This window comes from Contarinia nasturtii, unplaced genomic scaffold (assembly GCF_009176525.2).
Source record: "Contarinia nasturtii isolate CC-2019 unplaced genomic scaffold, AAFC_CNas_1.1 Cnas_scaffold_187, whole genome shotgun sequence".
Taxonomy (NCBI): Eukaryota; Metazoa; Arthropoda; class Insecta; order Diptera; family Cecidomyiidae; genus Contarinia; species Contarinia nasturtii.
Genome location: NW_022197544.1, coordinates 6,218,529 through 6,241,281, shown reverse-complemented (window position 1 = coordinate 6,241,281; position 22,753 = coordinate 6,218,529). Strand labels below are relative to the sequence as shown.

At 32.8% G+C, this 22,753-nt stretch overlaps 3 protein-coding genes across 6 annotated transcripts; 2 read left to right on the top strand and 1 right to left on the bottom strand.

The window, feature by feature from the left end:
* Nucleotides 1–1,049: 1,049 nt before the first annotated feature.
* On the top strand, nucleotides 1,050–21,048 carry LOC116351811 (monocarboxylate transporter 12-like). Of its 3 annotated transcripts, none has more exons than XM_031783957.1 (6): nucleotides 1,050–1,230; nucleotides 17,468–17,787; nucleotides 17,888–18,107; nucleotides 18,181–19,115; nucleotides 19,185–19,584; nucleotides 19,663–21,048. In XM_031783957.1, exons 2-6 carry the CDS (start codon nucleotides 17,494–17,496, stop codon nucleotides 19,944–19,946), a joined length of 2,133 nt encoding a protein of 710 aa, XP_031639817.1. In that variant the 5' UTR covers nucleotides 1,050–1,230; nucleotides 17,468–17,493; the 3' UTR covers nucleotides 19,947–21,048. The 3 variants fall into 3 exon arrangements, with proteins under 3 accessions (XP_031639817.1, XP_031639823.1, XP_031639831.1); XM_031783963.1 differs by lacking the exon at nucleotides 1,050–1,230 and adding an exon at nucleotides 2,992–3,188; XM_031783971.1 differs by lacking the exon at nucleotides 1,050–1,230 and adding an exon at nucleotides 3,696–3,882.
* On the top strand, nucleotides 11,892–16,378 carry LOC116351829. The gene is made up of 2 exons (XM_031783982.1): nucleotides 11,892–13,341; nucleotides 13,402–16,378. Exons 1-2 carry the CDS (start codon nucleotides 13,203–13,205, stop codon nucleotides 14,004–14,006), a joined length of 744 nt encoding a protein of 247 aa, XP_031639842.1. The 5' UTR covers nucleotides 11,892–13,202; the 3' UTR covers nucleotides 14,007–16,378.
* Nucleotides 14,138–14,857, bottom strand: LOC116351840. Of its 2 annotated transcripts, XM_031783997.1 has the most exons (3): nucleotides 14,656–14,857; nucleotides 14,351–14,579; nucleotides 14,138–14,289 (listed from the first exon to the last, which is right to left on the bottom strand). In XM_031783997.1, exons 1-3 carry the CDS (start codon nucleotides 14,816–14,818, stop codon nucleotides 14,271–14,273), a joined length of 411 nt encoding a protein of 136 aa, XP_031639857.1. In that variant the 5' UTR covers nucleotides 14,819–14,857; the 3' UTR covers nucleotides 14,138–14,270. The 2 variants fall into 2 exon arrangements, with proteins under 2 accessions (XP_031639857.1, XP_031639851.1); XM_031783991.1 differs by lacking the exon at nucleotides 14,138–14,289 and having other exon boundaries at nucleotides 14,290–14,579.
* Nucleotides 21,049–22,753: the final 1,705 nt, after the last annotated feature.

The following is a 22,753-nucleotide window of genomic DNA, read 5'->3' as shown; positions in this document are numbered from 1 at the left end:
GTCTGGTCGATCAGTGCTAATTGAACCTAATCTTGAGAATGATCATGCATGAGAAGAGAAGTCAAAAATAAAAGACAAAATGTAGAGCAGAAAAAAGCACCAAAAGGTAGACCTGGAAAAGATATCGCTTTATACGATTTTTTTTAATCAATGTTGAGTGGCTACTGCCGGCATCTATTTCATCGCTTTGATTGTACATGTCTTATACAATTTTAAATATAAATTTAAGGTTTCTTGTGATCATAAATTATTGATGATTATATTGTTGTGTTTTTATAACTAGAAAAGAGTATGCGCCAAAGGGATCAACAGATCTGAAGTCGCAAGGAGTACATAAATGAATGGAATGCAAGAAAAATAATCGATTTAAATCGTTAAATATTCATGTGTGAACGATATTTTAAAATGATCATTTATCATCGCATTTTTTTCTGTATCATCTCACACATTGGTATAATAGTAGGATCAATAATTCGGTTCTATCGATGATATTGTTGATGTGAAAACTTCATATTCGGTTGTGTTATCACCCAATTTGCATATTTTGGCGCACACAAACAAATGAATTCAACAACCAGCAAAGGTTAATAAAGGTTTACTAATTTGACAATATTAAAAAGCTAATAGCCGATAACATAGTAATCATTACCTCAATGCGGAACAAGAAAGAAAAAAAAAAAACAGTATCATATGTGGAATCACTGGAATTTGTGTGGTGTGTACACGTTCATTCGTTCGTTAGGTCGCAAACACGTCAATCGAAAATTCGAGACAATGAAAACCTGAACACACACACATACCCACATAGAAACAATAGTCCAAACAATTATAAAACAAACAACGCACATCAAATTCAACGAGTTTATTATTTGCCCATGATTTATGGGCACTGCTCGACTATATTTTGAGTGGTAAAATAGATCAATTTTTGGGAGGCTCTTTGAGATAAGAATCGTTATCATTATGTGTTGCTAAGGTTCAAGAGTTTTAACATATGTGTGCGTCAGATTGTTAAGATTGTTTATCATTCTGTTTTTTGGTTGATACATTGCAGCTTTCGCATCAGTCTAGATTTGTCATTGATGGCATATTCAACGTCTTTTATTTACATCTTAATGTCGCCGAAATTTATCTAAGGCGCGTTTTGACACCGTTTAGCCGAGAATCTTCAATATCGTGTGACTTATTGTGTATCTCTTTTGAGTCGGACGTCAATTCTTTTCTTTTCTGGTAAGTTCCAAAATACACCAAAATCCCAATATTTGAGCTCTTTTTTTTGCCGAAAAATCGATCATACATGATTTCTATTTTGTTTCTTTACCAAATGAATTTTAATCTTAAATAAAAAAAATGGTCACGTGGTTTTAAAATTAGGAATTTCAATTACAAATGAAAAAAAGCAGCCACGTGAAAATGGTGATTAGAAACGTGTGACCTTTGCCAGTGTAGTTTTCCATAATCGTATTTCCAATAGGAGAACGTAACGTATTCAATGTTAATGGAAATGTTGTTGTCACTGTGATTATCATCAGCAACAAAATTCCGTTCGATATTTCGGACGCTGTTTATTTGATCTGCAATGGAAAATAATGATTAATTTTGAGAAAAATTTTCATTTGTGTTTGAAACTGGTTTCCGTGATAAGTTTGATTTCTTCCCAAAAAGTCGGTTTCGCCTGGCGGCTTGTCTATTTTTTCCATACAAAACCGAGAGAAAGACGAAACAAAAAGTGTAAATAACACCCGATTACGTATGCAAACAAATGTAAAAATCAATGAAGATAATGCGTCCACGACGTATTAATTATTTTTCTTCTTGGTTTCGGTTTGATTCGTCCGTTTCGTTCTTCATTCTCAATTTCATAGTATTGTTTATGCAATGATAAAGCAATTACTTGTTGCGCGCTGATTTGAGGTACAAATTGTACAAATGTAGGTATTTCATGAAGACATTGATCGTGGCGGTGAATGAGGATTGATCGTTCCAATATGTGATTGATTCTGTGTATTTGGAAATTCGCAAGAAAAATACGAACAATGTTGGTGTGTTTTTTCATCTTCAGTATTTGATACTAACACAAAAACTCTATCTGCAAGACAAAGATGAAAAAATAAATAAATAAATGATGATATTTGAACCACGAGGTATGGGAAAATTACAATTTTTCGCCGCGGTGTTTAGTTTACGCACAAAACTAACACCAAAAATGAGTGTTTGTGTGTGTGTGTGTGTGTGTGTGTCGGTTGCCGTAGTATTGTTATTGTTTAAAGATTATAAATGAACGAAAGACGCGTTTTCGGCATGCACACACATGTGCGCAATTCTCATACTCTGTGCCTCGTGAAATGTGTGACTTTTACGATTAGCAGTGTCCGTAACATGTGTACATCAGCCAAGCCTTATGTGTTTGTCGTTTGTTGTATGTGCGCAAACACACACATACAGTGAAACCTCCCACAATTGAACGAATAATCCTCTCAGCTCAGAGGATTCGGCTTACGATCAACTCTCATTGTTTGTGTAAAACATTTAATCATAAAAAAAACTCCATATTTCATTCGTCCATTCATTAATAGCACTGATCAAAAGCGTTGGCCGCTCTTTTGTCTGAAATTTTGGTGGTAAAATGCAATTTTTCACACTTGTTTGCTGTCTATTGTCCGAATTTCTTCTTTTCACTCGAAATTCTCTTCCTTTTTGTTCGCTCTTTTCTCGCAACGAACAAAATAAGAGATGAAGAAAAGGACGGAAAAAATAAAATTAAAAAAAAAAAAAAAATAATAATGTGAATGGATCCAGTTGAACCGTGGGATTCGGACAAAAACGGACAGATCGGGACTGGCATTTCACTGGCTAACACTGTAACACACACCGTATTCCGTTCTCTGTCTTTCTCATTCTCTTTTTCAATCGACCGAACCCATGTCTTGCTTTGCCGTTTACATTATTACAAAGAGTTCGTGTTCGCTGAGCGTTATATCTGTATCGTTTCAGTTATGTTTCAACATTCATGCGAATAAGTTCAACAAGCTTCGAAAAACACATTGAGAGCGACATACATCGAGAGTTTAAAAAAAAAGAACCGACACGACACAGCTCGCACCATACAAATACAACACGCATTTCATTTCTTTTCTTTTTCTTGCCGTCTCCTTCATCTGTTGCTTCGTTTTCGAAGACACATACATGTAATTTTCAACTGTTTTCATATAAAGTATTATTTTTTTTTTCGGTATATTTTTGTAATTTTAAACCTTTTCAATTCTGTATACACATGGAGAAGAAGAGTCTATATTCTAATTTGGCTACAAAGTTACGATTTGTTGATAATTTTGATTGTTTGCGGTTTGTCACTGTATCGTTTACATTGAACGTGGAACTGCAATTTTTTTTCTTCTTTTTTTGAAAAGTTCTGTTTTAAAGTTTAAATTCCTTCAATTTATCGGTCCGAACGTAGAACGTATTTGCAGCACTCGATTTTTGTTTTTGTCGTGTGCAAAAGCACAAATTCATTACAATGATCAGTGATAACTCCATTGAACAATAATTGTGATCAAGATCAAGTTTAATTTGTGCAAAACATATGAGATGAATATTTAAATTCTAGTGATTAAGTGTGTTTATTGATTGTGTTTGCACAACGGTTTATCCAGAACTAAATCCAAGATTTAAAAAAAAATATATTACAAATTTGAATGAAATAATTGAGAAAGTATAACACAATAGCAGTGTATCAATGATAAATATTGGAAACACGTTAACAAAAACCGCATTTCGCTGGACTGATACCGATACACAGATACCAAATATCATAACAAAAACTGTGACGTGAATATTTTTCTAGATATTATTACTGTTGTTGTTTTTTTAGCCGATGCGTTTGTGAGTGTTAATATTTTTAAATAAAACACAATTTCAATTTAAAGAAGAAGAAAAACGCTCAACAGTTTTTTGCATTGCAGTTTATTCAAATGGCATTTGTTGCATAATTTATTTATTTATTTATTTATATTGTGTGTGATTATAACTGCGCAAGTAACTATTTTTGTTTCATCGAACATCGACGAAGAACTTAATCATTTTGCCAATATTCGGATGAATCGATTACGACTTAGGAGCAACATTTCGTTTTTTTCAACGATACGAAATAAAAGAAACATATCGCTTATCTCAAATAGTGGCATAGTTTCTGATCGAATTAAATTGAAAATAACGTGATCGGCAAATGGTTGACTCTGGACAATTAAATTTTTTTGAACATTCCTGTGTTCAAAATTCCTGGCTTTGGGAGCCAACTGTGATTGAAATTATTAAAAGTTGATTTGTTTGATTTTTCAGTCAATTCCAGTAAAATTTGTAGAAAAATATAGCTCAAATCAACTTCAACCACAGTTGGCTATAGCCTTCTAACGTCCTGAAATAACCATCTATTTAAAATCGGCTTTAGTCAATTTGTTAAATGGAAACAGTTATCAAAATTCATATTCAATTGATTTCAGCTAACCAGTTAGTCACTTCTGTATTTAGTTCAAAAACCCACTTTGACAATTGTAAAATCATTATATCAAGGGATGAGATTGGAAATAATCTGCTCTTAGTGTTTTGATGGTGATTCACCACGGACGAAAGGAAGTAAGTTTATCAAAGGGCACGACAGCCTACCAAAGTGACGCAATACCAAATTGGTATTACAGAGTAACCTGCCAATAACGGAATCCGGATGCACCAAAAAATGTTCCGTTATTCGAAGTATTTCCGCTATTCGAAGATTCTCGGCTAACTAAGAACATTTTTCCGCTATTTGGGTTCATTCAAATTTTCAAAATTTAATTTTTCGCTCAGAAAACTCTAGCAACCGGTTTTTTTTGTTCCACTCGAAAAAAAAAAAATGTTCACAGGGGGAGAATTTGGGTAAAAAAAATCCCAAAAAACATCGAAATTTTTTTACCTATCTCGCACAAAATTGAAGAGCAAGAAATTTGTGGAAAAACTCCATTTCTTTTTCGCTATTCTTGGTAAGCGATTTCCTCCATTCAGAGTTCATTTTGTATGGAAGACCCTCAACGGCAGAAAAAAATTTCTGCAATTCGCAGGATTTCCGCTATTTATAGGTTCCGTTATTGACAGGTTATTCTGTACACACATATATTTTTGCATCACTTACCTGAAGCGCTCAGCATTCTTGTGAGGAGCGGCTCCTGAGTTTATATTAGTACACAGCTTCCTTACGGATTGGCGATTTGAATATCACCTCGATGCAATTATATTCTCGTCAAAATACAGTGAATCTAATTTTTTTGATAGACAAAATAACAAGCAAAGTAAGCAGAGAAACTCTCCACTAACATAGGATTCATATAAGAATGGCGTGTGAGTGGAGTGTGTCATGCAAAGTTTTGTCTACCAAAAATATTAGATTCACTGTATCTCGAAATACTAGAAAAAATACTTGATCTAGGTAAAAAACAGACTTTCCCAGAAGTAAAAGAGGTGACGCAATATTAACATTTTGTATGTATCTGAATGTAAGCGTCATTGGCGTATTGCGTCACATTGAGAACTTCCAAAGAAGTAAAAACTCAACAAAGGTTAGCTTCTGTATGTATGCGTCTAATTTGTTCATCATCAATTTGGAATTTTTCATTGAGTCAGTCTTCTTTTGTTGCTTATCATTGGTAAATCATTTATATGATAATTTGAGCGGTGTGCCAATGTGAAACTTCTTGATTTCTTGCCATTTCAGTCCGAGTGAATCACATAATTTCCACTTCAAAACTGATTAAAATTTGAATGATATCGATAAATATTTCAAATTTGGATACAATGCTAATTGATCCATTAGTTTTAAATTCTCCAAACATCCGCATATATTAGATAGGTACTAAAAAAATCCACTTCTATATCTAATTTTGATTTACTTTTTTTTACATTGAATCGTCGATGTCAAAAGTGAACGAATTCGCCAAATTATTTTTTAAAAATAGTAACTTAGTTAGAATGATCATCACAAAATAGTGATTCAACGAAAATGCATTCAATGATGTGTGAATATTCACATTGTTGTCATATGGCAACAAAATCGTATTATGCAATAAAGTTGATTTTATAAAACCTTATAACCGAAAAATTATGAAAACAGGTTCATTTTCAGTGAAAAAAATCATCATAAATAAAATAAAGCGACAACTAGATACCAAATATTGTGAGAAATATACGCCTTTTCGACATTCGCACATGTGGTATATGTTTATCTTCTATAAGAAAAAACATATCATACGCACTTTATATGTGCGGCCAAAAGATGATTATGACTGTTTCGCCAATAAAAAGAAAAAAATATGAGAAATGTACTAATCACACAATTTGCTTGTGACGACACATGAATTTGGCCATATCATAATAATATCCAATATTTTAATCTGTATTTTACTATTTTTCTACGGTCTATAGTCGTGTTTCTAAGAAAATGCTAGTCGTGACGATCGTTTTTAAAAATTATTTCAACCTGCATTTTTACATGCAAACCACGATGAATTTGCCGCACGATTTTTGCCGCTATCAAGTTTATTATCATTCTTTGATGCCCTTTTATGTGATCTTGACTCAAGATTCTTGAGTATTCGTTTGATCGATTATATCACTATTGTGATACACATTTTGATACACATTTTGATAATTAGCGAACTCAATTGTATGGGAAAATAAAACTTTGTAAACTGCGTCACACCAATCTTTGCGCAAGAAATGTAGCAAAAATTCGGAGGCATTTGAAATCTGTCTTGGATCTTCCAAGTTACGATGATCAGCAATTCGAATAAAAAAGAATTCTTCTAAAATGTGGGTTTTATGAATGAAAAATTGTCGCAAAAAAATAATTTATCGTCGGAATTCATTTCATTCGATTTCGAATCAGGTTACTTCTAGAGAAAAATTCTCTTGTTTTCTTCACTCTATACTTCACTGTCATTTTTTACTGTCATCCTCGCTGCAGGCAATGATTTCATTTTTACAAAATCGATTTTAGACTTTTATTTACTAATTAGAATCGATTCGTGAAAGTTAACCCGTCGACGTGATGTTCGTTGATTCAGCAATATTTGTGTATGCATTGTGGTGCTGTACATTTAAATCGATCGGTCGTGTGAACCGAAAACATACAAAAGCAATTAATAGCATCAGAGATCATTGAACTGCGCCAATGTTGACAACAAATTATAAATAAACAGAGTAACCGTCTGAGACCTGTGGTTTCTTTTCTTATGCATAAAATCACACATACACACAATTACCGCGGCTTCTTGTGTGTCGATTTTATTTTCTCATATTTCCGCTGTCATCGAGAATTTTTGCATAATGTTTCCGCTTGTTCATGATTTTTATTTAGTATTTTCATCAGTTATGTTCGTCTGGGCCGAATGGCCACAGATAAAATCCTATAAAGTTGTACAAACTGATTCGACATCAAAAAATTACAGATTTTTGCAAAAATTACATTTCTTCAGAGAAAAAAAAAATCGAGAATTGTTTAGTTTGTACATTGAGATCATGTAAAAAACATGAAAACATATGTGATGCGTCAAGTTTTGATGTTTAAAAATACTCATCGCATACACAAAATCGAATGCATCCGAAGCACATGTGCATTCATTCGGCTGAGATGTGAATTTGTAACATTTTTAGCACAATCAAATCTACAGTCTGTCATTGCATACATTCAATTAAAATGTCGATACAACAAATATCGAAATGTGTCAAATAATGGTGCTCCTAACGTTTTCACCAAATCGTTTTTATTGGCCGATAAAAAAAGCGCAACAATCTAAAAATAGTTTATTATTTGAATAGCAAATTTGTTTATACAGTGTGAGTGAATGTGTTATTTTTTGTGTATCGATTTGATGGGGCTTCGTTCAGTGCCTTCAGTACACCAAAATATTCCATTTATTAGAGATAGGAAGAAATTAAAGTTATACATTACCAAGTGTGCGATATCGCTGAGCATTAAACCAGAAGCCGGATGTTTAGAACGATAACGTTTATATCACAAACAGACAAAAATAATGTGCCGAAATTCGGTTGATAAAATCAAGCTCATTCACAACCATGAAGCCAGAGGTTTCCAATTTTATAATAAGATTTCATTTGATTCAAATATCAGATCGAGAGTGTTCTAATTCTTTTCTCTCTTCCACTCTCACTCAATTGCCTAATCTTTGATTTGTGTGCACAATATACCATTCCAAATCAGAAAAGAAAACAACATTTTTGTGAAATATTTTTATTTCGATAAAGCAGGACTCACTCACTCCACTCTATCGCTCACATCATAGTGTGAATAGTTAATGTGTATAGTCAAGTAAATAGTACCGTTTGCGGAATGATATCTGTATGAGAGACAAGTAGACAGACAGACAGAGAGAGAGAGAGAGAGAGAGAGAGATCGTCTCCGACCGGTAACACTGCAACATGTTTGATCTATTTTTAACAGAAACTTATCGAATTTAAATCGTAGATTTGACGCATTTGCGTACTAAACATCTAAAAATACGCAATCAAAATACACAGTTTTGACGATGACGCCGACGATTTGGCAACTATCTACAATCTCTCGCACTATTTTTTTTATAAATCGTCTGATTGAATTAAGTTGACTAAATTTGATCGGGAGATGAAATTTTCCACACGATTTACCATTGTCATTCACCTCACCTCATGATGGATTATCATTTCATTTTGGGTTGACAGACATTTATTGCACGTGCATGCTATGTGATTGTCTGGCACATGATTTTTGAATGAAAGTGGAGTAATTTTTATGACACACTGAAATGTGTTCGTTGACTCTGTTAGCGGCTGTTTCAACGATAAAATTGGCCGGCGATTTGCGTCACAAACACACACTTTTCAATCTCTCGTGATTACATACTTTTAAATGTAGTGTTAGTAATTTACTTGCGTACAGGAGGCTGCATTTCCAAAAATTGTCTAATAAAAAATCTCGATCACAAATGACTTCTTTTTTCTTTTAATCCAATGTGATAAGGAAAAATGTTATGGTTACAATAAAGGTCAATATTTAGATTTAAATAGACGTCATTCATATGCGTCATTTCAATCAGATTCTGCTGCATAAAAGATAATACGAAAATATTTGCCAAAATCTGGCTAAAACTCAGATATAATATCCATCCCATTTAAAATATCATTTTTGCATTCACTGAATGTTGTTTGTTTCAAAATTAAAGTTATTCTTCACAATATCCCGTTATCAGGCCATTGTTGCGCTCACATTGGCCTCAATCGGCCGAAAATCAAGACCAATTTCAAGTGTACTTGAATGCTAAAAAGAAGGAAAAAAAATGTGAATTGATCGCTGACAATGATCGTTGTTAAAATGATCACGTCCTCATATGAAGAATGTCGATGTTTCGATATCAATTATTCTATGCGTACGACTGAATAAAAAAAAAGATATTCTTTCGACGAAGAAAAGCGAATGCCATTGAAAAAAGAGCTGAAATGGGCTAAAATTATTTTGGTAATCGCAAACTTGTTAAAATTCATTCATTCAATGAGGGTTTTTTTCTCTGTCGAACAATACATTATTATTACATATATAATCTCTCTCTTTTATTATTATTTTTTATCATGTATTCGTTCCACACATGAAATGCATTGTGTACACGATGATAGATTGAAGAATGGCAGAGAAGTTGTATGTAATAATAAGCGCCCGGCGCCATTCACACATTTACTTCTGTAGATTCGTTCTTCCATATATTTTTCTTTAATGACCACACTCAAGAGCCACTCATACCATCGTTGTCTGTAGCACATTTTTGCACAATAAATTTTTAACACGTCCAATAATTCTTTTAATCATTTTTATATTTTTGTATGACTTTGAAATTGATTTGTATTTCTTTCTTCACTTTTTGACGTTTACTTTATACTTCCGTACGCAAACATTTGAAGAACATTTATTCACATAATTGAAACGTTTACACAATTTTTTTTTAATGAAATAATCCATCATATTGATAATATAAAAGAAAAAGAAAAGCGATTGTTGCTGGAACAATTTCATAAGCATTATTATTGAAGTAAAAACAAAGCAATATTATTGTCATATAAGATTGTTGAATTGAATAACATACAAAGGATAAGCACAAAATTGTGTGATTCACAATGACAAGATATTTCAAAAAGAATCATTTTGAATTATGATCGGATTAACCGGTCGTTTTACGTCGACTCACTTTTATTTTGTCGAAATATTGAAATTATCTTTATTAATTGCGTAATTGCCAATTTGCCAAATCTGAAGTAACCACAATGTTATGCGAGTGTTTTTTTGCTCTATTCACTCGAAAGCACAAAACATTCAAAAGGTTGTGGTTTGTCCAAGAAATTTAAAAGTGCGAAAGATGATTCAACTAAATACTGTTTTTTTTTTGCATAACAAAAACCACTAATATTTACCGTAACAATTTTGAAGTTCAAAATAATGGAATAAAAATAAACGTGCAAAGTGGTAGAGGTGACGAAAGAGGGAAGGCGAGTGATAGCTTGTTTTTTCTTTTTTTTAATTCCCCGTCGCTACCTTTATAACTGCGAATATTTCATGTTAAAAAAAAAAAAAAAAAAAAACAAATCGATATTGTGTGCGGTTTTTTCGTTTGTTTCTCTCATTGTTCGTTTCGCTAATAGAGTCTATTTTTGCATGGGCAATGCCCTCATTTTCACCACTCATCCGACGACATACCATATACGAACTAAAAGAAAGAAGCAAAAAAAATCACACATTTGGAAATCAATTTTCAATAGAGTTTAGCGACGAAGCAGTCCAATCGAAAACCGTAAAATTAAAAAAAAAAGATTTCTACAGTTTTTTCGCTACATTTTATCTATCGGGTTGTTTTTCTTACAATTGAAAAACAAAACTTTGTTATCACGAGATCATAAGTGTGTTTTTTCGAGGCTTTTTTTTTGCTAATCAAAAACAATTTGATTGATGTACGAATGCCATTCAAGAGATCAATCATTTTTCATTGAGTATATTATCTTTTGAAAATTTCGACCCACTTTTTCCAATGTTTTTTCTAGAGTTGACAACGTCTACATGAAAACGGAAATCATTTCTTTTTTTCGATATAATATTCGCTCGCATTATATGTAATGAAAACTTGATTTTCGTATTAGATTAAATGATTCGTTTACAAATATATAATTGAAAATGTTCATTTTGATCATTGAGCGTGATGTGTTATCATCTCGATTATAAAAAATGAGGAAATATGATGTATCATTTGATACGCACCAGACATTAAGTCCATTTTCCAATTTTTGCTCTTTTTTTTCTTCAAAAAAAGTAAGCGATCATTCTGTTTGATCTTATTAATGTATAGAACAATTACGTCACATTAAAAAAAACACACACACAAAAGCGTCATGTGCGTACAATGAGGAGTACGCCTTAATTTGAACCAAGTAACGAAATACTCATGTCGATATATATATATAATTTTACATCATCATGAGACGACCTGATAATAATCGTTCAAGATCGAAAATATTCTGCGTAAAAAAGGGAATCAAATTGAAATTAATTCAATTAGAATTTTACATTGAGCGAAACCCATCGTCAAAATAGCTAATACGTATTTTATGAACGATGTATATTTATTTCATGGTGGATGTCGAGCGATCGTCACGCGTACACACACATACTCATCACCATTGGCATTTAATGTAATATTACGTTATGGTGCGTAAAACTATTATAATTTGAATCTTTGAGATTAATATGAAATAAGTCATTTGAATGAATGAAAAAAAAGTGGCTGACTCAATACGCACGTGTTTCATGTTAATCTGGTTTCTTTTTTGTGTGTGTATTCGTGAACGACCTTTATGTTATGAACTTGTTCGCTCCTAATCTATCAAACAAATTGAATTTTCAATCAAAATTAAATTGGCAAAAAATCGATTTGCTTTCTTTTATTCAATCATCTGATGAGATGCAAGAAAGGCCATGCCAGTTGACAAATCATAAGTTGTATTCTCAGAATTGTATTTAATGTTTGATTTCTAAGTTTTTGGTCCATTGTTTTTGTCTTATTTTCGCTTTGTAACCTTTTGTCGCCTTAGTGTCAATACTTTTGTTCAGTCTCATTCATTAGCACGTTCTTCAGTATAAAAAAAATAACGCTGTGTGTAAAAGAAACGTACGCCAAAATTACATACATACAAAATCAAGAGCTCAGTGTGCCTACCGCAAATTCGATACGTTTTGTGCACAACAAAAAGAGTTTGATCGAAGAATCAGACATCCAAATGGTTACACATGGGTTTGGTTACACCATTTTTCTTGAAATTGTGCAGAAACGAAGAGAAGGCATACACAGACACAAAAAAACACGTGATTTTTCTTATTGTTGTTACTTAAGGCGAAAATTTGAAGAGAAAAAAAATCAGTCGAGATATGAAATGTGAACGATCACTGTTTCGCTGCATATTGTGGCCCACATGCATATTCCTGCACAAACATACTCTGTACCATATACTGCATGCATTCATTTCCTTTTGTTTATAAATCTCGAGTCATTTACACTCTTTCGTATGATCACTTCGAACGGTTACATCAATGAATGAACTGTCTCGGACAAACTATGAGAAATGTGTAACATGCAACATCTCTTTTACTTGTTCGCTTTTCCTCTCTATCCTCTTTTTCTATGCCTACGTGCATTTGCACCCATCGAAAATGAACGAACCAGTTTGAATTTTGCCGAAGTTGTAAAATGGAATTTTTTCCACATGGATATCACATTTTCCGTTCCTTCTCAGACTGATGTCGAGTGTTTTGTATACACACACATGTGTATACATGTGTTTACAGTTGAAATATTCTGGTTAGCTTACTGCTGTTTTGGACAAACACACTTTATGGCCAAAAGTAACGTGTGCGCACATTTACATATATAATATCCAATAATCCAACTTAAGAAGCATTTCAAAATTCCTGATCATCGAACATTCAACCTATCGAAATAGAAAACTAGTTACAAAATGTGACGACTGGTGGGGAAAAAAAAGAAATTGTTATATTCTGGTGATTCTTCTATTGTGTCACAGTTGATTGAAAACTATTCATATATATCAGTGAATGTATATCAGTGAATTTTACGTTCAGCGTTACTATGAAAATAATTCAAATATTTTTCGTAACATTTTTATTTTTAATTCCGAAATTATCGGCTGAAGTGAATCATTATGATTTCCTTTACAAAACAATTTATTCATCATTGATAGTGACTCACAAGATTGAAAATTTTAATGGTAAGAATTGTAATGAAATGACTCAATCAATGTTAATATAATTTATTCACTCAATTTTAGATATGGAATTTTGTCCAACAGTTCTGAAACCAACCACAGACACATTGCAAAAATCTATTGAAGCAATAATAAGAAATCCAGAGCAAAATACCAATTCAACCGAAAATGGGAACATAGATTCATGCTGTCGAACTCTTTATTTATGTGGTGTACAAAAGAAAACCAGTTTGAATGATACCAAAAAATCAAATATTCGCCACTGTGAATGTGAAAATGGCTTTCTTCGATGTTTAGAAAAACTGAACGATGAAGCAACACGTGAATTTGCATTACCCTATTCATTCGAGCAGTCAACGTGTGTTAAGGAAAGTTATCCAATTGTAAAATGTGTGAAATTTCATAAATTCTTTGAACCGAGAGCAATTTTTTATCGACCACCAAATGCAATCGAACAAGAAAGCCATTACATTCGATGTTTGGAATATGAATTTGATGAAAGCAAACCGAAAATTTATCAAAAATTTGATTTACCATACATTTTTAAAATTGGCAAATATGAACATTTCGAAGAGGCCGAAAGATTATTTACAAAATTTTCTACTGCACAATCTGACATTGCTGAATGTATCAAACATTCCACGGATCGTTGCATAAAAAGAACTTGATGTGGCTTTTGAAAAAATTTTTGAAACTCTGTATCCATTCATGTGAATACAGAGATTGCAAACAAAAAGATGTTAACCTGTTAAAGTTATAAGTGCATATTTTTTTAAATAATTAGGAATTCAGCATTGAATGTGGAACTCAACATTAAAACATTCTCTTTATTATTTTATTTGTTATACAAGATATACAATTGATGAAGAAATATTCGAATACTTAAATTTGTATCGTTATTATAATTAAATCTTTTGTTTGATTGAAAAATATTAAAATTTTATGGTGACGCTGAAAACATACAAAAAAATATCAAAATGAATGAAAAGATAAAATATTTTTAAAAACGTACCTTCTTAAATCACGCGAATCCATTCCTTTTTCCATATTCAGAAGCGCATTCCCCCACCGCTCCAAAGCCGAAGCTATTTCTGAAACAAGTAGCGACGTTATCTTGACTTGGCGTGCTATTTCGATCATACGTCTTATTGTAAAGTTTTTCTCATCCGTTTGATAATGACTTAATACCGTCCTCATGGAATCTGCGACATCCTTTGTTACGTAGTTCCTACCCATTTCATCTAAAAAAAAGATAAAGAATATTACTTGACAAGATTTCTTGATAAAGATTAAATCAAAATAGATTTTTAAAAATACCATCTACTGGCAGTCGAACGGTCATTTGCATATCTTTAAGTTTGCCATTAACGTCTTTTACAGGGGTTTCAGGCGTTACAATGTGGATTTGTTCATTTTGATTAGGTGTCGTCTGTGATACCACAATAATTGGTAAAAATGTGACAAGTATTATCATGAACATTTTGATATAGAACTAGCTTTTCTAAAAGAATACAATTACTTAAATACTAAAAGAGTACGTGTCCAAAGAATGAAATACACAACTGTATCACAAAAAAAATGAACGTGCTATTTACATTGCATAAAAAAGAATAAACGAAATTATTGACATTGCACAAATCAAAACATGAAAAACACTTATGTTTATGAATGTGGCGAATTTCGACATTACGACGTGTCCATAACATATGCAAAAAAAGTCATTTGATCAATGTTATCTCGAAATAATTGTGGAGCTTATCTTTTAGTCACTTTGATATTGGTTTTTATTCTCGATTCTTTTTTTATTCTTTTCTAGTTTTGTTGCTATTTTATCACAGACGATAAAACATGAAAGTTTTCCCATAACTATTAAAATGAATGTCTATAATTTAGTTCAATGTGGAGTCTCCTTTTCCATGTTTGAAAGATTTATATCGACATTATGCAGCACATCTAATTCAATGGGTTCATTGATTTCAATAAATTGGCTGCGTTTAATACAAAATTGATTACCATACAGTTTCCAGTTTACATATGAGTATCTCTGAGCGGTGCAATGTGAGTGTGTAAATGTGTTACGGCTGGAACAAAAATGTGCTAGCGGTGGCAAAAGTGTACTTACGCGTTCGTGCTCGACAGAACGGATAGCAAACTTTCAATCATTCTGAAGAAAACTCAATAATATTTTTTAAAAATATTCAACCTAATGACGCCTAATGAAGTAAATTTGAAAAATTAAAATTCCAATGCTTGCTATATTGTTTCTTTTTTGCATTATAGATCATTTTGCATTAAGGAGGCATAGGGTCTGCATTGGATTTAACAGAGGTTTAAGATAATTTTGCTTTAAGGAGTCAGATTTGGAGTCTACTTCTTTTCATTGGATTTCGTTGGTTTGTGACGACGATTCTTCCTCCTTAATGCAAAATGATCTTTAATATCGAAAAAAAAAAAAACAATATAGCAAGCATTGGAATACACTTGTACCACCGCTAGCACATTTCAGTTCCAGCCGTAACACATTTACACACTCACATTGCACCGCTCAGAGATACTCATACAAACACATGTAGTAAAAAGAAATATATTTTTGACTGACCCCTTAAAGAACGCACCTTTTAAATAATAAGAAATTTTTCCAATCCAATTCAAGAAATTTACACTTGTTTTTTTCACTGTTATTTTATCATAATAAATAAATATTTATCACACTCACAATAATAAATTAGAATTTTATCACTTTATTTCACAAACTCAAACATGGTTCATATCAAAGAACATTAATGTCGCATTTCATGAAATGTCAAAACATTACGAACAGTGTTACCAAAAGTATGTGACGGGCACGCAAATGTGGTGGCGCCACAAGTAAAAAAATGGTACAATGCACAGGTACGGAACTATTGGGAGACTTGGGGTGAATGGGCACGAAACGAATATCATTTCTAGGGTAATTTGGGATGCTGATTCCGAATTTCGAGGTTTCGAGTGAAAAAAGTCATGGGTGAAGGAGTTATGACCCCCGACCCCCCTGGGGGGTGGGGGGATTTGGAGGGCAGGGGTCATAGGAAATTTCTCTCGTCATTCTGAACAACTTTGTAATACATTATTTTTTGATCCGACCAAATTTTGATATGGTGGGGTACTCCCCTGCCCCCCCTAATTCGATTGGGCCCCCCTTATTTTCACAAATTTATTTTTTCGGCACATTACATCGATCTGTAAAGGTGAAATTGATAACTTTTTGTGACACTTCGATATGTTTACTAGTAAGAAGCGTGGATTAAACCCGCTTTTTCACACTACTCGCCTAACAATAAACGCATTATTTTTCTTCATTTTTGAAAGAGTTTACATTCTCTGTATGTGTATTTATTCAGCAATGTAATGTTACATTTTAAAAAAATGCAGTGATACAAACAAAAATGTTACACATAACATTTTGCGTGGTCAAAAAGGGCTTTGATAAACAAACCGTACTACGTATACATATTATCAATTTAAATGACGATGTTGTAAACTTAACCTTTTTCGATGTGTATTGTCGTCGGTGTCGTCGTCATCATCGTCATTTCGCTGCGACAACTTGAATGAACTCTTGTTCATTCCATACACAACATAAATACATCATTCAGCATATTGGTTGTGCGCATTTTTCATCGTGGAATTCATTAACATCATCATAATTTTTATATATTTCAAGTGTTCACTTCAGCAAATTGAATTGACCATTCGTCGTTGCGATCTATAATCAAATCGATACTGAATTGTACGCTTTGATTTCGTAATACATAATTGTCAACAAAACATTTGATTAAAAAAAAAACCAATGGAACAAAAACCGAAATACCAAGATAGATTGCTGAATGAGAAGAAAAAAAAATGACTCTATACTTGGCAGGCAATGAATGTGATTGTATTGATTAGTTTCAAGTTCATGGCAACAATAAGTTCACTACCGATTTTGAAAAGGGCTTTTAATTTAATAATATGTCAATATAAAATTCAAGCATAAGTTTTGCCTAGTTTCACTATCTTTGGACTTGTTTTGCATAAAAATTGGAATTTTTCTTGAAATTGTTTCGATTTTGAATGATAGTCAATAAATGTTTAATTTCGTTTTTTACAGAATTTCATTGTGGAATTTAATATAAAATGCCGCTTCAAGATCAAACTGTAGAAAGTCATCCGAATGGATCGATTGGTGCATCGGAGAAACTATTAAAAGTACCATCACAACAATTGAATGGGAAAATTATCGAGAAGAAAATTGAAGAAGAAGATGAAGAAGTTGTTACTGCCGATGTCGTTGTGCCAATTGACGGTGGTTGGGGATGGGTCGTTGTGGTTGCATCATTCCTTTGCTGCACTATAGTGGATGGTATAGTTATGAATATTCCATTATTTTATAAACATCTTCGGAACGATTTCCAAGTCACGGAGTCTGAGGTACGTTGGTATTAAACAAACTTATTTTTTTTTTTTGAATAATTTTTTTTTTTGAAATCGTACGATTCATAAAATATTTGCAAAATTATTTTCAAAATAGGTTGCGTTTGTTGGTTCATTTTTAAGTGGATTTTATTTGATTGCCGGTCCATTTGTGAGTGCGATGGCAAATCGTTGGGGCTTTCGGCCAATCACAATCCTTGGTTCAATTATTGCTTCGGCCGCATTTGCTCTTTCATATAAAGCAACTGGCATAGTATATTTGTATATTGTTTTGGGTGTGATTGGGGGAATTGGATTCAGTATGATGTACATTCCAGGTTGGTTGAAAAAACAAAAACAAAAACAAAATGAACATTTTCTAACGAACATCTATATTCTTTTCCATTGTAGCCGTAATTATAGTTGGTTTTTACTTTGAACGTTGGCGTGCACTTGCAACTGGTATTGCAATGTGTGGATCAGGTGTTGGTACTTTCCTCATGAAACCCATTGGTGACTATTTACTATCAAATGGTGATTGGCGTTCGGCATTATTAGGATTTGCAGTGATAATTTTACTGGGTGTTGCTTGCGGTGTGGTATTCAGACCGCTTGAATCGGTACACATTACACTCGATGAAAGTGATCAAATATCCGATGCAAAATCAATCGAAAAACCAACCTTACCGGTTGTATTTACAAAACCATTGGCCGAAGGACGTTATGCATTTTCTGTACCAAATAGTTCACATAACACTTGGATTGGAGCCAGCAGTAATACCCGTTATCCAACCGCTGCTGAAGTGTTTCGTGGCAGTACGGCCAATTTGGATCGACGCACATCAATTACACCATCGGCCACGCCAACAGTTACATTGGCCACAACACAATTGAATGCTGGCAATATTCATCATACAACGAAAAAATTAGAACAATTATCGAAAGCACAACAGAAACGCAGCGGAAATGCCACACCGACTGAAGAGATGGCACAAATTCCCGCCTTCAATTTACACAAAGAATTGAATACGGTCGGTGAGGTTGATGATGAAAACGAAAGCGAAGCGTTGCTTGATCAAGATGGTGCCAAACCACAATTAACAGCACGAAGACATACAGTATCGGGCCGTAGGCCAAACATTCAAGGCGTTGTCGCCACCAATGGAACGGCCAAGAAAGATAAACGTAATGCACATCAACATTTTGGCAGCAGCAATCGACCATTATATCGGGATGATATTTTCTTCAGCGGTTCATTAGTACGCATTCCTGGCTATCAATCGCAAACATCACTACAATATCATATGAATGTTACACGTCTGCCAACACAAAACGATGTCGATGAGGTGAGTTATTCTAACAGTTTAAATTATTATTCGAAATTAATATGGAAATTTTGATGTAATTAAATACAGGAGGAAAATGCAACATGCACAATGTGCCCAGAAGCCGTGCGTCGTACGTTGGCTACCATGTTGGACGTAAGTTTGTTGCTATCACCATCATTTATGTTGTTGGCCATCAGCGGTTTTCTATGCATGATGGGATTCTTTGTGCCCTTCATGTACGTTGAACAGAGAGCTATCGAGTTGAATGTGAGCAATAGTACTGCCAGTTTTCTAGTGCCTTCCATTGGTATTGCAAACACAGTTGCTCGTATTCTTTGTGGTTTTCTAAGTTCATTGGAAAATGTCGATGCAAATCTTCTCAGCAACATTGCCATCACCGTGGGCGGTGTATCTACAATTTTAAGCGGTCTTTTTGGCTCAGATTTTACTCAAATCATATACACAATCCTGTTCGGCTTCGCAATTGGTATGTTAAGAAAATTCATTTTTGCGATAAAAAAATGACCAAATGTTTGTTTCATCTCTCTCTTTTTTTGAATTTCAGCATGCTTTTCGGCGTTGCGTTCAATCATTGCTGTAGATTTGATGGGAATCGAAAAGTTATCAAACGCATTTGGAATTTTGATGATGTTCCAAGGATTGGCATCGGTTATTGGTACTCCCATTGCTGGATGTTTGTATCAGGCAACAAAAAGCTACGATTATGCATTCTACTTTGCTGGCGGTCTTATATTAATGTCGGCCATTCTTTGTTATCCAATTAAAATGGTAAATCGATGGGAAAAAAAACGTGGACAAGAAACATCTAAAGTTAGTCCAGCTGTGTAAATCATTGATGCACATGTGCTATCTTTTTTTATTCTTTTAAATTAGATAAAAAATGAGAAAGAAAATATTGAAATGTGCGTTTTAATATTGAAAATGTTTTGATGTATCGAAACAGTTTTTTTCCTCCTTTGCGTTTTAGCATGAGCCAGAAGAAAAATTTTAATTTTCGCACGTCAAAGTTAAAAAATTTCTTCACTTTTTGAAAACAAAAAAAATATATCTAAAGATAGAAATTGTAAATTAAAAATCAGACGTATGATTATGATGGATAGATAGTCTAATTGGATGCGTCTGCCGTATGAATTTACTGAATACATTTACTGTTTACATAGAAGATGTTTACAAACTAATATTATGAACAATAGAAATGATTGCTCTAGTGATTGTAACAATGGAAGTGTTGCTGTACGCAATAAATGTATACCACAGACGCATCCACATAGCCGCTATTCTCCAACTGCTATTTCCAGCAGCGAATATTTATTCAGCATAATCATACGTCCCGTAAAAATGCACGAGAAGAGAAAAACATGTTCAAAACATAAAACATATCGTTGACGGTTGTGCAACCTAGATCAAAAATGGAAAGAAGAAAAACGCATTCAATTTAACTAAAAGAATTCGAAGCGCCTAGTTAGAGAATATTAGATAAGACGAACCCTTTAAACTCTAGGAATAACTTCTTGAACTAAAAGACATACATCTAATCAGACTACCTTTTTATTGTAAATAAAAGAAATTTTTTTTTTGTTACGTAAATCAGTCTTAATCGATGATAAGATTGAAATATTTTATTTTATGAAGAGTTTTTCTTTTGAAAATTGTCCAGAATTCAAAGACAATTTTGTTTGCTAAACAGAATTCGTTTTTTATGGAGAAAATTAGGAAAAAGTTATCAACATCTTGTTGATATTTTGTTCATTGTACAAGCATTTACTTTCTTTACACAAGCGAAAAAAGATATACAATTTGATGCGAACTAGATTTTTTTGAGCAATAGGCTCTTCGGAGTACTTACTTTTTTCAGAGAAATTAATATTTAAAACCTGTGTATCAATAGACATGAAAATTAATTGAATAAAAAATTACGATTTTTCAGAAATTTGAGACATTTTATTTTGATTTTTTTTCCTTCAGAAAATTCATTAAGTTGCAAAGTTGGAAAGTTATTTTGATTTTGCCCAAAAAAAGAGTAATTAAACAAAATTTAAAGAAAAAACAGAAGCAATAGATCTACAAAAAATTTAAATAGTTTCTGTGAAATTTTTCATCAAGCATCGATTTAAAATCGAATGAGTAAAAAAGAGCGCAATTCATTTTTCGTTTTATATTCATCGAATTTAAAAAGATCCAAAATATCAGGACGTTGAATATAAATGCGAAATATTTCAGCCGCATTTTAATCGATTTTCTTTGCAAACATGACTGAACTGTCTTAAAATTGAACGCATAACTGCTGATTTGTTTGAAAAAAAAAACACCCGTTTTATAAATTGATTTGAAATTTCATTTGGTACAAATGCCGATCCGGAATCAATTGTGATGTGTTCCTACTGCCCGAACATGTAAAATAAAAAGAAAATGGAAAGAAAAACGTTCGACGCGATTCAACTTGGATGAGTTTAAATCAGAAAAGTCGAAAAGTAACTGTTTTTCTTTGTTTGTGCGTTATACGTTTGGTTTCATTTTTCATCATTATATTCCCGTATCGGTGTATTATTATTGTTATGATTTCAATATTGAGCAATGCGCATGTATATTGAGTTGAAGTGACTAAACTGAAATGAAAAATCTCGAAATCGTGAAAAGGTAAGTGTAACGGAACGAACGAAGAGTAAGTGAGATGAAATATTTGAATGAAATGTGAAAAACCTGCGCGCACATCAATCTATTTACACACACGCACACACTCCACCCGCATTAGTCTGTACGGGTTTTTCATTTTTCTCAATGAGCCATGGAAATTCGATTTCGATTCACATTTTCGTTCCGTGTATCAGAAAAGTCAGTTGAGTCTTCGTTGTGAACTCATTCAAAAGTATAAATTTTCAATTTCGGTTTCATTTCATTCTCAATCGATCGAAATGTTAAAATTGCAGTTTTTTCATCTTGTAAAAAACATCCATTGTTTAACGGACAGAATAAATTGTGAATCGTGCGATCGTTTGCATGGCAAAGTTTCATCATTTTTTTATCAAAATTAAAAATTTAAAGAACAAAAAAAAAATCAAATCAACAATTTAAAAGGGAACACGGACAAAAAAGGGAAGTGTACATTTTGATTAAAATGAAAATAAAACTAAAAAAAATGTCTAACATTACTAAATTTTACAATTTGATTAATTTTAAACGGAAACGTTTACTTCAAAGTCTGATCTTGATAAATGAATAATTTGCTTGGCTAAAGCAGTCTCTTGATATATTTGTTGTTTCTTATATTTCGTCGTAGCAAATTGAGAGATCGAATAGTAGAATGTGTGCTATGAGAATTTCATTTTCATGACTACGGGTGTTTCTTTTAACATTTTTATTTTAATTTTTGGTGTTGTATGCACGCAAAATAGCTCACAACATATGACCAATAATACTAATGTTTCCGAATATATTTGAATACATATGATATACATAGACGCTATAAATAATCAAAATGTGACACATAAACCAAAATAGAATTTTATAACAGATAAAGATGTTGAAACGAACAAAAAAAAACAGAAACTTTGTTCAAAAGTCAGAATCTGGCTAAACAATCGTTTGTTGTTATTGTACGTATTTTTTCTTATTTAGAATTTCGTGTGGTTTCATCG

Coding starts and splice junctions, on each gene's coding strand:
- LOC116351829 (XM_031783982.1), top strand. CDS start 13,203: ATGAAAATAATTCAAATATTTTTCGTAACATTTTTATTTTTAATTCCG. Junction 13,342..13,401: donor CAAGATTGAAAATTTTAATG/GTAAGAATTGTA, acceptor ACTCAATTTTAG/ATATGGAATTTTGTCCAACA.
- LOC116351840 (XM_031783991.1), bottom strand. CDS start 14,818: ATGTTCATGATAATACTTGTCACATTTTTACCAATTATTGTGGTATCA. Junction 14,580..14,655: donor CGTTCGACTGCCAGTAGATG/GTATTTTTAAAA, acceptor TCTTTTTTTTAG/ATGAAATGGGTAGGAACTAC.
- LOC116351811 (XM_031783957.1), top strand. CDS start 17,494: ATGCCGCTTCAAGATCAAACTGTAGAAAGTCATCCGAATGGATCGATT. Junction 17,788..17,887: donor TCCAAGTCACGGAGTCTGAG/GTACGTTGGTAT, acceptor TTTTCAAAATAG/GTTGCGTTTGTTGGTTCATT. Junction 19,585..19,662: donor CCTGTTCGGCTTCGCAATTG/GTATGTTAAGAA, acceptor TTTGAATTTCAG/CATGCTTTTCGGCGTTGCGT.